The sequence below is a fragment of the Oncorhynchus nerka genome, linkage group LG25, assembly GCF_034236695.1.
Source record: "Oncorhynchus nerka isolate Pitt River linkage group LG25, Oner_Uvic_2.0, whole genome shotgun sequence".
Classification (NCBI taxonomy): Eukaryota; Metazoa; Chordata; class Actinopteri; order Salmoniformes; family Salmonidae; genus Oncorhynchus; species Oncorhynchus nerka.
This window is the reverse complement of record NC_088420.1, coordinates 27,879,927-27,895,036: the sequence shown is the minus strand read 5'-3', so window position 1 is coordinate 27,895,036 and position 15,110 is coordinate 27,879,927. Positions and strand designations below refer to the sequence as shown.

At 40.8% G+C, this 15,110-nt stretch overlaps 1 protein-coding gene across 3 annotated transcripts in view; it reads right to left on the bottom strand.

The window, feature by feature from the left end:
- The window catches only part of LOC115109325 (VPS9 domain-containing protein 1-like), a 29,752-nt gene extending 14,750 nt beyond the window's left edge, over positions 1–15,002 (bottom strand). For 2 of the 3 annotated variants that reach the window (XM_029634109.2, XM_029634108.2), the window contains exons 1-13: positions 14,693–15,002; positions 14,223–14,295; positions 13,335–13,514; positions 13,090–13,252; positions 12,634–12,748; positions 10,366–10,428; positions 9,931–9,983; positions 9,316–9,403; positions 9,126–9,211; positions 8,552–9,018; positions 8,323–8,452; positions 6,971–7,176; positions 5,106–5,184 (exon numbers count right to left, since the gene is read on the bottom strand). In XM_029634109.2, the coding sequence (XP_029489969.1) occupies positions 5,106–5,184; positions 6,971–7,176; positions 8,323–8,452; positions 8,552–9,018; positions 9,126–9,211; positions 9,316–9,403; positions 9,931–9,983; positions 10,366–10,428; positions 12,634–12,748; positions 13,090–13,252; positions 13,335–13,514; positions 14,223–14,295; positions 14,693–14,836 (1,847 nt within the window). In that variant the 5' untranslated portion in view covers positions 14,837–15,002. The remainder of the gene's footprint in view (positions 1–5,105; positions 5,185–6,970; positions 7,177–8,322; positions 8,453–8,551; positions 9,019–9,125; positions 9,212–9,315; positions 9,404–9,930; positions 9,984–10,365; positions 10,429–12,633; positions 12,749–13,089; positions 13,253–13,334; positions 13,515–14,222; positions 14,296–14,692) is intronic. The other variant, XM_029634107.2, reaches the window with a different exon arrangement.
- Positions 15,003–15,110: the final 108 nt, after the last annotated feature.

Sequence of the window (15,110 nt, the reverse complement as noted above, 5' to 3'; positions counted from 1 at the left end):
TAGTTCATCGATAGCTACCCGGGCTAACTCCGGACTCATCACATAAGCTGCTGCTACTGTTAATGATCTATCCTGTTGCCTAGTACATATTGGTAGGTATAAAGTGACATAGCTAACTCAAATCTAACTGTTCACATACACGTGTTTAGCAAATGTTATTGCAGGTGTGGTGAAATGCTTGCAATTACCTCGTACCTCTGCACATCGACTCAGTACTGGTACCCCGTGTATACTTTACAGCTAAGTTATTACTCATTGTGTATTTATTCCTTGTATTATTTCTCTTCATTGTTGGGAAGAGCCCGTAAGTTAGCATTTCACTGTTAAGCCCTATTTGGATGGGATAAGTTTTCCTGGGGGTGCCAAGGTCATGTAATTGTGTGCACGAGCACAAATTCACCATATCTGTCATTTTGGTCCTGTCCGAATCTGCCATGTCAGTAATGTTTTACTTGGAAGGAAGGTTATCACAGCCCTAAAAAACGACTGTTTTTCAGCAAACGCCAGGGTCCTCTGATAACACTTACCCCGTGTGAATAGTCATCCCTGTGTTTTGAGGGATAAAAACCCGTCTGAATCATCCACTGGAAAAAACAGACATGCTGGGATAATAATTACATAACCAACATTTTCTAGTAATACTGGTCCCGTGCGAATAGGGCTTTAGTCCAATTAGAATTTTATGCAGACAGACGTTTACTGGGTGTCATTTAGGTAGCGTGTGGACTGGCTCTTAAAATGTTTGATCTACCCCATCAGTTTCCTGCCTACACTAGCAAGCCTCATTAAATTATCTTCTAGTAGTAGACTACTTAATCAAGCAAACAACCCAGTAAACTTTCTCACTACATTACTCCCCCAACCTCAAATGACTTAACGTCGACACTCTGCATACCCATTACATGGTCTCTGACCTATAGCTCTCTCTGCTGCCCAGTAGAGCAGCTTTCCTATCCACAGCTCCTAGGCTAGCTGGGCCCTGCCTGAGTATGTTCCAGACAAGGCGACCCACTTTGAGGGTCGGCCAGGATGGGGCACTCTGCAGGGGGCAGTGATCCTTGGCCAGACCCCTGCTGTGTCTGGCCTTAGTGATCTCTGATGAAGTCTGACAAGGCGACCACTGACCGAGGCAGGAGGTCCTAAATTATATATTTGGATACTCCCCCCAAAATATCTGTACAGTAAGTCTGTATAAAAGCACAGAAGCAGAATAGGTCCGATTTTTTGTTGTTGTTTAACATTTTTTTATTTATTTTTATAAACAGTGCCTTCAGAAAGTATTCATACCCCTAGACGTATTCCACGTTGTTGTTACAGCCTGAATTCAAAATGTATTAAATATATTTAAGGTCGACCGATTAATCGGAATGGCTGATAACTTGAAATCAGCCCTAATTATTCATAACAATCGGTATTTTTAGACACGATTTGCCCTTTTAAAATTTTTTTTTTTTTTTTTTACACCTTTATTTAATCTTTATTTAACTAGGCAAGTCAGTTAAGAACACATTCTTACTTTCAATGACGGCCTAGGAACGGTGGGTTAATTGCCTTGTTCAGGGGCAGAACGACAGATTTTTACCTTGTCAGCTTGGGGATTCGTTTTTGCAACCTTCTGGTTACTAGTCCAACACTAACCACCTGCCTTGCATTGCACTCCACGAGGAGCCTGCATGGCAGGCTGACTACCTGTTACACAAGGGCAGCAAGAAGCCAAGGTAAGTTGCTAGCTAGCATTAAACTTATCTTATAAAAAAAATCTTAACATAATCACTAGTTAAACTAGTAATATCAACCATGTGTAGTTAAGAGTGTCCTGCGTTGCATATAATCGATGCGGTGCCTGTTAATTTATCTTTGAATCACAGCCTAATTCGACAAACGGGTGATGATTTAACAAGCTCATTTGCGGAAAAAAAAGCACTGTCGTTGCACCAATATACCTAACCATAAACAATGCCTTCCTTTAAAATCAATACACAAGTATATATTTTTAAACCTGCATATTTAGTTAATATTGCCTGCTAACATGAATTTTCTTATAACTAGGGCAATTGTGTTACTTCTCTTGCGTTCCGTGCAAGCAGTCAGGGCATTTTCAGCAATTTGGGTCGCCTGGCTCATTGCGAACTGTGTGAAGTCCATTTATTCCTAACAAAAGGCCGTAATTGTTTTGCCAGAATTTTACATAATTATGACATAACATTGAAGGTTGTACAATGTAACAGCAATATTTAGACTTTGGGATGCCATCCACTAGATAAAATATGGAACGGTTCCGTATTTCACTTAAAGAATAAACGTTTTGTTTTCGAAATGATAGTTTCCGGATTCAACCATTTTAATGACCAAAGGCTCGTATTTCTGTGTGTTATGTTATAATTAAGTCTAGCATTTGATAGAGCAGTCTGACTGAACAATGGTAGGCACCAGCAGGCTCGTAAGCATTGATTCAAACAGCACTTGTGTGTATGTCAGCAGCTCTTCGCAATGCTTCAAGCATTGCGCTGTTTATGACTTTAAGCCTATCAACTCCCGAGATTAGGCTGGTGTAACCGATGTGAAATGGCTAGCTAGTTAGTGGGGTGCGTGCTAATAGCGTTTCAAATGTCACTCGCTCTGAGACTTGGAGTAGTTGTTCCCCTTGCTCTGCATGGGTAACGCTGCTTCGAGGGTGGCTGTTGTCGATGTGTTCCTGGTTTGAGCCCAGGTAGGAGCGAGGAGAGGGACGGAAGCTATACTGTTTGACTGGCAATACTAAAGTGCCTATAAGAACAGCCAATAGTCAAAGGTATATGAAATACAAATCATAGAGAAAGAAATAGTCCTATAATAACTACAACAAAACTTCTTACCTGGGAATATTGAAGACTCATGTTAAAAGGAACCACCATATGTTCTCATGTTCTGAGCAAGGAACTGAAACGTTAGCTTTCTTACATAGCACATATTGCACTTTTACTTTCTTCTCCAATACTTGTTTTTGCATTATTTAAACCAAATTGAACATGTTTCATTATTTACTTGAGGCTAAATTGATTTTATTGATGTATTATATTAAGTTAAAATAAGTGTCCATTCAGTATTGTTGCAATTGTCATTATTACAAACAAAAAAGTTTTAAAAAAGAAAAGAAATCTGCCGATTAATCGGTATCGGCTTTTTTTGGTCCTCCAATAGTCGGTATCAAGAAATCATAAAAATCGGTCGACTTCTGAAATATATATCCCCCACACACAATAACCATAATGACAAAGTGAAAACATGTTTCTGGATAAGTTAACATTTATTGAAAATTAATTGCAGAAATCTAATTTACATAAGTATTCACACCACTATCACAGAACCCAAACCGGTTGAGCGCGTGTGCCATCGTGCATAAATGTATTTTGTCCCCCCACACCAAACGTGATCACGACAAGCAGGTTAAAATATCAAAAATTCTGAACCAATTATATTAATTTGGGGACAGGTCGAAAAGCATGAAATATTTATGGCATTTTAGCTAACTAGCTTGCACTTGCTAGCTAATTTGTCCTATTTAGCTAGCTTGCCGTTGCTAGCTACTTATAGTCGCAATATAAAGTCAAGAGAAGAAAAAGCCTGGAAGGAAGAGAGTTCACTAGAAACGATTCAGTTGACCGTTTTATGTGTGGATTAATTGGCGGAGGACCTTGTGCATTTCAGGTAAAAATAACAACAATGTTTATATCCCAGGACAAATTAGCTAGCAAAAGCAAGCTAGATAAATAGGACAAATTTGCTAGCAAGTGCAAGCTAACTAGCTAAATTGACAAACGTTTAATGCTTTTTGACCTGTTTCTCAAATTGATATAATTGTTTCAGATTTTGTTTTGATATTTTAACCCACGTGTCGAGTTTGGTTTGAGGGGGACAAAATACATTTATGCACGATTGCACACGCAAACAGCCGGTTTGGGTTCCGTGTTGCCGCCACCGACCCATTGTCTCTTTCAGTCACCCATGTGGGTATAACCAATGAGGAGATGGCACATGGGTACTTGCTTCTATAAACCAATGAGGAGATGGGAGAGGCAGGACTTGCAGCTCGATCTGCGTCAGAAATAAAACTGACTTCTATTATAGCCCTTGGCAACGCAGATGCAACTACAGCATAGATTTGATGTTGTGTTTTAGGTTATTGTCCTGCTGAAAAGGGAATTCATCTCCCAGTTTCTGGTGGAAAGCAGACAACCAGGTTTTCCTCCAGGATTTTGCTTAGCTCCATTCAGTTTTTTTTATCCTGAAAAACTCCCTAGTCCTTAACACTTACAAGTGTTAAGGACATAACACGATCCAGTCATCACTGTGCTTGAAAATATGGAGAGTGGTACTCAGTAATGTGTTGTTTTTGCCCCAAACATCGCCACATTTTGTTACAGTTTTACTTTAATGCCTTATAGCAAATAGGATGCATGTTTTGGAATATTTGTATTCTCTACAGGCTTCCTTCTTTTCACTGTCAATTAGGTTAGTATTGTGGAGTAACTACAATGTTGTTGATCCATCCTCTGTTCTCCTATCACAGCCGTTAAACTAACTGTTTTAAAGTCACCTTTGGCCTATGGTGAAATCACTGAGCGGCTTCCTTCCTCTCCAGCAAATGAGTTAGGAAGGATACCTGTATCTTTGTAGTGCCTGGGTGTATTGATACACCATCCAAAGTGTAATTAATAACACCATGCTCAAAGGGACATTCAATGTCTCCCTTCCTTTTTTTTTACCAATAGGTGCCCTTCTTTGTGAGGCATTGGAAAACCTCCCAGGTTTTGTGGTAGAATATGTGTGGGGTAAAGTGATGTAGTTATTTAAAAATATATATGTTAATTTGTAAAAACATTTCTACTTTGACATTATGGGATGTTTATTGTGTGTAGGCCAGTGACAAAAAAAAATCTCAAATTAGTCCATTTTAAATTCAGATGGAAACAAAAGGTGGAAAAAGTCCAGGTGTGAATCCTTTCTGAAGGCACTGTAAATAACACTGTTTGCACTGTGTGTGAGAGATTTGAGGGGAAACGAGCATGGTCCAGCATGTGAGCATGCTCATATCCATAAACGCAATGTTGTAGTATTACACTCACATGGCTGCAGTTTTGGATTCTGCCTCATGAAGGCAGGAGTAGTCCTCAGCACAAGCACAGATCAGACGCAACGTTCGAACTGCAACAGAACAGGATGCAAAACAAAAGGTGACTAACACATACAGTTGAAGTCGGAAGTTCACATACACTTAGGTTGGAGTCATTAAAACTCGTTTTTCAACCACTCCACAAATTTCTTGATAACAAAAAATAGTTTTGGCAAGTCAGTTATGACATCTACTTTGTGCATGACAAGTAATTTTTCCAACAATTGTTTAGACAGATTATTTAACTTATTTCACTCCAGAAAATGTCATGGCTTGAGAAGCTTCTGTTAGGCTAATTGACATCATTTGAGTCAATTGGAGGTGTACCTGTGGATGTATTTCAAGGCCTACGTTCAAACTCAGTGCCTCCTTGCTTGACATCATGGGAAAATCAAAAGAAATCAGCCAAGACCTCAGAAAAAAAATTGTAGACCTCTACAAGTCTGGTTCATCCTTGGGAGCAATTTCCAAATGCCTGAATGTACCAAGTTCATCTATACAAACAATAGTATACATGCATAAACACTATGGGACCACGCAGCCCTCATACCGCTCAGGAAGGAGACGCATTCTGTCTCCTAGAGATGAACGTACTTTGGTGAGAAAAGTGCAAATCAATCCCAGAATAACAGCAAAGGACCTTGTGAAGATGCTGGAGGAAACCGGTACAAAAGTATCTATATCCACAGTAAAACGAGTCCTATATCATCATAACCTGAAAGGCCACTCAGCAAGGAAGAAGCCACTGCCCCAAAACCTCCATAAAAAAGCCAGACTACGGTTTGCAACTGCACATGGGGACAAAGATCAGACTTTTTGGAGAAATGTCCTCTGGTCTGAAGAAGAAAAAAATACAACTGTTTGGCCATAATGACCATCGTTATGTTTGGAGGAAAAATGGGGATGCTTGCAAGCCAAAGAACACCATCCCAACTGTGAAGCACGAGAGTGGCAGCATCATGTTGTGGGGGTGCTTTTCTGCAGGAGGGACAGGTGCACTTCACAAAATAGATGGCATCATGATAGGAAAATTATGTGGATATATTGAAGCAACATCTCAAGACATCAGTCAGGAAGTTAAAGCTTGGTCGCAAATGGGTCTTCCAAATGGACAATGATCCCAAGCATACTTCCAAGTTATGGTAAAATGGCTTAAGGACAACAAAGTCAAGGTTTTGGAGAGGCCATCACAAAGCCCTGACCTAAATTCTACAGAAAATTTGTGGGCAGAACTGAAAAAGTGTGTGCGAACAAGGAGGCCTTCAAACCGGACTCAGTTACACCAGCTCTGTCAGGAGGAATGGGCCAAAATTCACCCAACTTATTGTGGGAAGCTACCAGAAACATTTGACCCAAGCTAAACAATTTAAAGGCAATGCTACCAAATACACTCAATTAGTATGTAAACTTCTGACCCAATGGGAATGCGATAAAAATAAAAAGCTGAAATAAATCACTCTGCTATTATTCTGGCATTTCACATTCTTAAAATAAAGTGGTGATCCTAACTGACCTAAAACAGGGAATTTTTACAAGGGTTAAATGTCAGGAATTGTGAATAAACTGAGTTTAAATGTATTTGGCTAAGGTGTATGTAAGCTTCCAACTGTAGGCATAAGGAAATCATCAATAACATCACACAAACAAGTCAAAACAGATTCCAGCCTGTCTGAAATAAAATAACATTGTGTATGGGATGTTATTGGAGCAGAGAAACATGGGTTTTCCCCCCAATTAAATGCTTCTGCGGTATGAGCAATGTAAAGAACACTTTCCACACTATCATTGTCCAGTGAGGGTCTTGAGGGTCTCACTCACCAATGCACTCCAGCTTTCTCTGGGGACAGCAATCTCTGCACAGCAAGCGAAGCTCTTGCACTGCCGAGTCATAGGGGTAGGAACCATGCAGCATGACAGGGTCCTGGGGGTAGAGTTTCGATGGGACACCAACATCACCAGGTGAGGCATCCCGATAAAGCCTCATACTGGACTCAAAGGACAGCTCCCTCTCTCTGTGGACCTTCCTTCATAGTCCAGGACACAAAGAAATAAGAGGTAACCATGCCAAATCAACAAGTAGTGTGACATGACTGACACCAGCTTCACACTGAACTACCTTTCTAAATGGACAGATTGAATACGTCAAGGAACGGTTGAATCACAGGTCTGTTAATCATCTCACTACACTGATACGCATAATCAACCATGCAGCAGGCTAATAGGAGAAGAGGGAACAGTTTCTAGTTGTAGCATACTGACGCCACCTATCGACCACTGCCTGACATCCAACTCCTTTTGCAAACAAGAAGCTTTTACTAGGGATGTGCACGGTTATTCGAATATCAAATATCCGAACGACGTTAGTATTTAAATTCTTGTGTTATTTTTACAGGCCTATTTTAACACTGAAAATGCTTTTTCTAAACGTAAATAACAAATCCATGTGACATTGTTACATATAGGATATACCATGACATTTAAAATGATTAATTTAATAAAACAAACTTTTCAATGTAGGTTTTATGACGTGCACCCCATAAAAAAGACCGCTGGCCAACTGGTAACCTTCACATGTGTATCTTGTTTATGTTAGCTAATTAAATTCAGCAGAGGCTTAAAGTGTAGCAAGTGGAGTGATAGTTCACTAACGCAATGCAAGATGCAATAAAATCACAGAATGAAAAGTTAGCGAAATGACAAGGAGTAGGCTACCACTGAGCAACCAACAGGTAAGCGGTTGTTTTATCTGAATGGAGTTGGGGAGAAAGCGGCATATGGCCTCAATTAGCCTAGTTAACTATATATGGTTAGCTTCTCTAGGCTACTCTAGTCAAGACAGGCACTGTTATATGGGATGATAAATAACATTGTGGCTGCTACAAGTTAGCTAGTCTTGGCTGTCACCGAGTTTGCCTTGGCGCCTCTCCCTCTCCCTTTGTCTGCTCTCCCTCACACACACTGCCCCCTCCGCAGCTTAAGCAGAGTGCCAGCAGTCCTTAGGTTAAGACCGTAAGATGTATAAAAAAAACACATGTAATTTGAATATCCTACAGAAAGGTATGATACTACTCGAATAGTGAAATTATTTCAAAACCCCAATCACTAGTTTTTGCCACAAAATATGGGCAGGTGATCATAGCTGCAAAAAAAAAAAGAGAAGAGAAGATTACCTGAAGAGAGCCAACAAAGAGCTCCAGAGGGGAGTGAAGAAGGCTTCTTCTATGCTGGCCACACACAGGTCCTTAGAACTGGCTGTGTTCAGACACTCAAAGGAGAGAAGACATAGCGACAGCAGTTGATCTGCAACACAAAGTTATTTTCATACATTTCCCTCAACAATTAGAAAACACTGCAAAACATGAGGTCTACTACATAGTACATTTTAACAGTCATACTAACCAATGGCAATATGGATGTCCTTCACAATAGCCTTGAGGTGTTCTTTGAGATCACGCATCTCCAAGTCTTGAACGAGAGGCTCCTCCTGATCCAACTGTGACTGTTCAAAGGTCACGTCAGGGTCCCCATGTGATGGAGCCCAGTCCAGCTGTGTCAGAAACTGCTCCAGATCCTCAAACGAATTCTCCCTGTCCAGTGTATGGGGCCCCTCACTATCCTCCTCGTTAGCAATATGGTCATGGGAGAAGGAGATATTGAGAGAGGCATCGGAGGACATACTGTGGCCCACTTCGGATTTTGACACATTCTGATGAGAGTCTGACATCAACAGGCTCTGGGCGCTGTGGGAGGGTTTCATGGGCAGGGCAGGACTTGTAGGGAGACTCTTACTCACGATTGGGTAGAGCCTGTTGTAAACTCTGTACTGGAGCCTTTTCAGTAACATCATCACAGGGTGGTCTGGACAGCTAGGATGCACACAAAAATGACTCCTCTATTCAAAAAGAAATTAAGCAACATTATGTATGGAAAATTATAGAACTAGGACTGCCTTGTGCGGCCTCGTGTTTAGTACCTGAGAAGACATGAAACAAGGCCGGACACCAATGTGGGATCATCAGGATTTTTCTTAATGTTGGCTTTCCATAGCTTGGGCCAGTCCTATAAGTCAAACATACACAGGATGAGGACAACTCGACAGGAAACACTAAAGTTCACTTATCGATACAATGACTTGTCAAGTTGTCACTGCACTTTGAACTCACATGATCTTGTTCATATTCCAAAACATTTGTGTACAAAACACGTTGCTCCTGTTCTTCTGCAGTAATTGTTCCAGATGCGGCAAATCTCCTGCATACAGCATAGACACGTTGATTTTTTAAATTTAACTGGGCAAGTCAGTTAAGAACAGATTCTTATTCATAATGACGGCCTACACCGGCCAACGCTGGGCCCTATGGGACTCCCAATCACGGCCGCTTGTGATACATCCTGGAATCGAACCAGGGTGTCTGTAGTGACGCCTCAAGCACTCAGATGCAGTGCCTTAGACCCCTGTGCCAATCAGTAGCCCTTACTCAGATACATGGATGCAACTGGAGCTCAGCTCCAAGCACCATTTCAATTACTTTCACACTACATATCAGAAGACTTAAATTAAGGGTGGATTGAGTGGTTAATGAGGGGAGATGGTTCTGAAGTATTCTAAGCTTAACTGCAAATACACAAGTGTCAGGTTTCTGTTCTTATTCCAATTCCTACAAAGTAGCAGCACTTATACTACAGACATTACTTATGCGGTTAGACTGTAAAGCCATACAACAGTCTTGAACTGTGATGTGTACCAAGTTCTACTGTAAGAGGGGACAAATGCTCACCTGTTGGCCTCCTCCTGCAGCCGCAGTCTCCTCTCCTCCATCTTCCTTTGTAGCTTCACACGTATTAAGGAACCCTTCCCAAATGTCCACTAGATCTAAACATAAAACAGCAGCTCACCCCAAAACTACATGCCTATCCTCATGGATAACCAATAGCATAAATGATCTCAAAAGGTAGCTACTTTCAAACAACACTAACGGGTCAGTCACTATAATAGATGTAACTTTAGGGTCCTCTTATGACTCAGTTACAGGAGACATAACATGGGGTGTCTGGAATGTGTTTACCAAGGATCACAGGGAAGGCTCATTCAGCCATGATGCCATAATTTGGATCCTGGTGTAACTTAATCAAGTGGACATTCTTACCCAATTGACTCCTAGACTTAAATAATATCAAACTGACCCCGAAAGTCCACATTAGCAGAAGGATACAGCATCTTGCCTGGCCTTGGCAATGATTAGGTTCTCCATCATCTGCCTCTGAAGAGAGAGTGTCTGCGTTGAAAGAAAATTGATTAATATTTTACATTTCCAGACTACTTCTAGAGATGTTACATACATGTCAGAAATGTCCTAATTACATTGTGAGAGAAATAAGACAAGTAATATTTCCCAGGAGGAAGAATTCTAGTTGAAAAGGTAAACATAAAATGTTATCACCTCAACACTACAACCAGTAATTGCCTGAGGTAGGCTGAATGTTGGCCGATTGCATATATGGCTCATCGGGGTCTGAACAACAACTTCATTGGTTAAGGGTTGTCAGTGATTGCACTTGAGTAAGCTCCTGGAGTGGTCACTTCTACTGGGTCGTTCCACCTCAAAAAGCACAAGAAATGATTGACCCACCGCGTTGTGTCATGTTGGCTGGATGTCCTTTGGGTGGTGGACCATTTTTGATACACACGGGATACTGTTGAGTGTGAAAAACTCAGCAGCGTTGCAGTTCTTGACACACCGGTGCGCCTGGCACCTACTACCATACCCTGTTCAAAGGGACTTAAATATTTAGTCTTTCCCATTCAACCTCAATGGCACACATACAAAATCCATGTCTCAATTGTCTCAAGATTTAAGAAAATCCTTATTTAACCTGTCTCCTCCCCTTCAGCTACACTGATTGAATCAGATTTAACAAGTGACATCAATAAGGGTTCATAGACTGACCAGGTGAATCCAGGTGAAAGCTAAGTCATGGAAAGAGCAGGTTTTCATAATGTTTTGTACACTCAATGTATAATACCTCATAAATATATAACTGGACCAAACCTTTTCTAACAATGAGTTAGACACAAGGAATACAAATAAATGGTCAAAAGCCCAAGACCATCCTATGATGGTGCCACGTTGAAAAATCACTGCGATCTTCAGTAAGGCCATTCTACTATCAATGTTTGTCGAAGGAGATTGCATGGCTGTGTTCGATTTTATGTGTGGCTGAAATAGCCGAATCCACTCATTTGAAAGGTTGTCCACACATATATATATATATATATATATATATATATAAACTCTCATTGGGAACATCCTACTACTAAATCAATGCAAAGTTTGTCACGTGCGCCGAATACAACAGGTGTAGTAGATCTTACAGTGAAACGCTTACTAGTCACCCTGTGAGTACATGTGCAGGAGTCGGTGCTACTGGTGCTTTCACGACAACTGAGAACCTCGAAAAGAGTACTCTTGAACGCACTAAAATCTGAGATTTCCGAGTTCCCAGTTGTAAAACGTAATTGAAACAATGAAACTACACGGACATAAAAAGTACCTTCACAAATTCCTTCAGTTTTTCCCACTGAGCCCGCAGATCCATGTGGCCGGTATGTCGCCGAAACATTCTTTGCATCTAAATCGTGTGATTTTTTTGTTTGTTCTAAGCGACTAAAACGTGTGGAAAAGTCAAACTAGTATTCCTTGAAGGACACGACAACGCGATCATGAAGAGGAAGAAAAAAAACTGCCAGCTGTAGTTTGTATTCTGACCGTATTTCGCCTCAATCTCTAACCTTAGAGTGAGTCACTAATCCTGTTGAGTTCTCAACTAAAACTCGAATCCAAAAAGAACGCGTGGCGCGCCAAATAAAGTCCAAACAAATCGATTCCCTAATCACCTTGAAGGGGCGTGAACCTTGTATGGATTCACATGCCACTAGTCTCGTGCATGCATGCGATTGTGCTTCAATGCAAAACCCAGAGTATTATATTTAAAAAAGAAATATGAAATGGATAAATCAATGAGTACACTTGCGTCAAGCATGAATCATTTATCTTATTTCAATGTTATCAGTCTCCTTCATTCGAAACAGTTTTCTGCAAGTCTACAGCTCTAAATACCCACCATAGTAGCGTCCCAGAACTGATGGACATAATTAATGTAGAAGAAACATGATGCTGAGTTCTTGTTAGATCCAACTCTGCCTCATACCAACATCAGATGGTACTCATGTGTGTGTGTCAAACTCATTTGTAGTGGATATAACATCTGTGTGAATCTCACAACCTTTCTGCTTTGCTTTGGTGTTCTACTGTAATCTGACACACAATTGTGAATTAAAATAGCAGCCAGTTAATTTACAAGATCCCTCAATTTATCCAACTTTGGGGATATTCTAAAATCATGGTTGCAATGTAAAGTTGGGTTAAACTAAATGTGGTGTCTCTTTGGTATAAGTGAATAACACACAAACAAAGACTGACCAGGGAAGTCTTCTGTGTACGGGCCTGTGCAGGGGGGAGTCGGGCCAGACGAGCTTCATAATTTTCTTTCAACTTCTGGTTCAACCGCGAGGCCTCCTCTATGGGTGTAAGCTCCCTTTAATACACACAAAAACATACAAAAATGTTTAGTCACATGTTACCAAAGGTATAAAATATATCAAGTCTATGACTGCGGTGGCTTACAATGTGAATTTCAGTTCTGCACTATTTGAATACTCTGTATTAAATCAACTCTGTATTAATCATCGACCTCTTCAACAATTTAACAAAGTTCTACGGTGACAACCATTCATTGATAAGAGTGACTTCTGATGTAAGCATCTCATGAATACTGTAACCAGAGAGCGTCCTTCTATTTCACAGAGTGGCTATTTCTAGAACTCTCCTTTTTGTCCCTTGATTGTTTAGTCCCCAGTTTCTCTGACAACAACTCACTTCCTGGTATCCTGCGACTCCACTATCTGCAAACTCTGGAAGATTTCTGGGGACAGGAAGGTGATGACCTCCCCTCCACCCTCAGAGAGAACTTTGCGCTGTCCAGGCCTGGGGTTATGTTTAGGCCCCAAGTAAATAACCGGCTCTTGTGGTTGTGGCGAAACTGGAGGAGGGACAGGAGGTTGACACATTTCGGGAAAAAGTCATTTGAAAACATTGCAAAATTTGGGGCTAAATATATTTACCAATCTTTCCAGGGCTTACTGCTAAGGCTGTGGTCAGGCTGAGTGTTGCCAAGTTGATAGGTGTCGTGTAGGAGATAGGGGTTGCAGGTTCATCTCTCCTTCCTATGAAGGAGGACTTGGCTCTCTCCAAACACTGCTCAGCCAGCCTCAACATCTTTTCCACCTCTACTATCTCTCCCTCTGGATGAGTAAAGAAAATCAAAATAGCAGAAGAGAAAAGCAACATTTTACAACTGGTAACCACTTCCCACTACAACTAAATTAAAACAATCGATGCTAAGAACTGATTAAATCTCAGTATCTACATCATCGAGGTTGATACAGTCATCCTTTAGTGTTGTTGATTATTTCAGGAGGGAGTAAATTAATCAATGTGTGAGGTAATCCTGTGATTGTCTACAAACAAACACAGTCAACTACTTACTCCTGGACTTGTTCAATTGTTTATTTTCTACCTTCTAAAACAGTGTTTCCCAAACCTTGTCCTCGAGTACCCCCAACAGTAGACATGTTTATTGTAACCCTGGACAAGCACAGCTGATTAAACTAATCATCAAGCCCTCAATGAGTTGAATGAGGTGTGTTTGTCAAGGGCTACAATGAAACTGCTTACTGTTGGAGGTACTCAAGGACCAGGGTTGGGAAATACTGTTCTAAAATGACTTATAGACCTGCCTTGGCAGCTTTGAGTGGAGTGGAGAAAGAGATGACAAACGTCATAGTATCTTGATTGAGCTTAGATGTCTTTATGCTCAGTGACTGCCAGGCATAAAGATGTAGTTACAGTCCCATCCTGAAAGCACCATAACAGCTCTTATCTACAGAGCACCTCTTGAATGAAATTAGATGTATTTAGTTTTGCATAATGGCATATTGTCCTCATCTTACGCCTAGATACAGCATCCTCCAAAAGTGAGTGGGTGATGAAGTTGATACTCCTCAAGTATTCACAGTAAGCTTCCTAGAGAAAAAAAGAAAGCTGTAAACTTACAAGTAGGCTACTGTAGAAACATAACAGTATTACAACAGAGATAATAGCACATTATGCCAACTAGCTACTGTAACAAGTGATGCTGCATTGTTTACGTCATCAACGAAGCATATGGCTATAAAACTCGTTCACCACTGTAATTCTAAATCAAACCTTACAAAAAAAGATCGCAGTTTTGAAACTGCTGTTGACTGTGGTATTTTGGACGCATAACTGCAGTCGAACTGCAATTATACTGTAACTGCAGTCACACAAAACATATTACAGTAAAAATATATATATATATTTTGGAGGCAGGATTTGCAGCATAGTGAAGTTATACTGCACTCTGACTCAATCTTTTTTCGTAAACTTGACATTAGAATACCTTATGTCGGTTCCCTGCGTCCAATTGTATAGCCACTTTAGCTATTTTCATGGCATGCTGAAGGGGCTTCATGTCAGCGCCAGCTGCTGCCATGGTCGTGGTTGTTATTGTTGTGACCAATCGTTCCGGATGTAAACTTTGCATGAACGAACGGAAGTATATATTTCAACAGCCGCAAGATGGCGCTACAGATTTAAAAAAAAATAACTAACCCAAAATAGAACACAGCCTGTCAGATCCAATGGGAAACAAATAGTCTTAGTGGGAAGAACAAGCAGGGAGGGGTCAGAGCCGAGCATGAGCGAGAAAGAGCCTATTGCTGTGTTCTGGAACGTTTTCTACTATTGATAGGGAACGCCTACTCTGTGAAGTGCGCGTGTGCAAGAACTCAACTTGCCCTTTGCACTCCTAAACATAG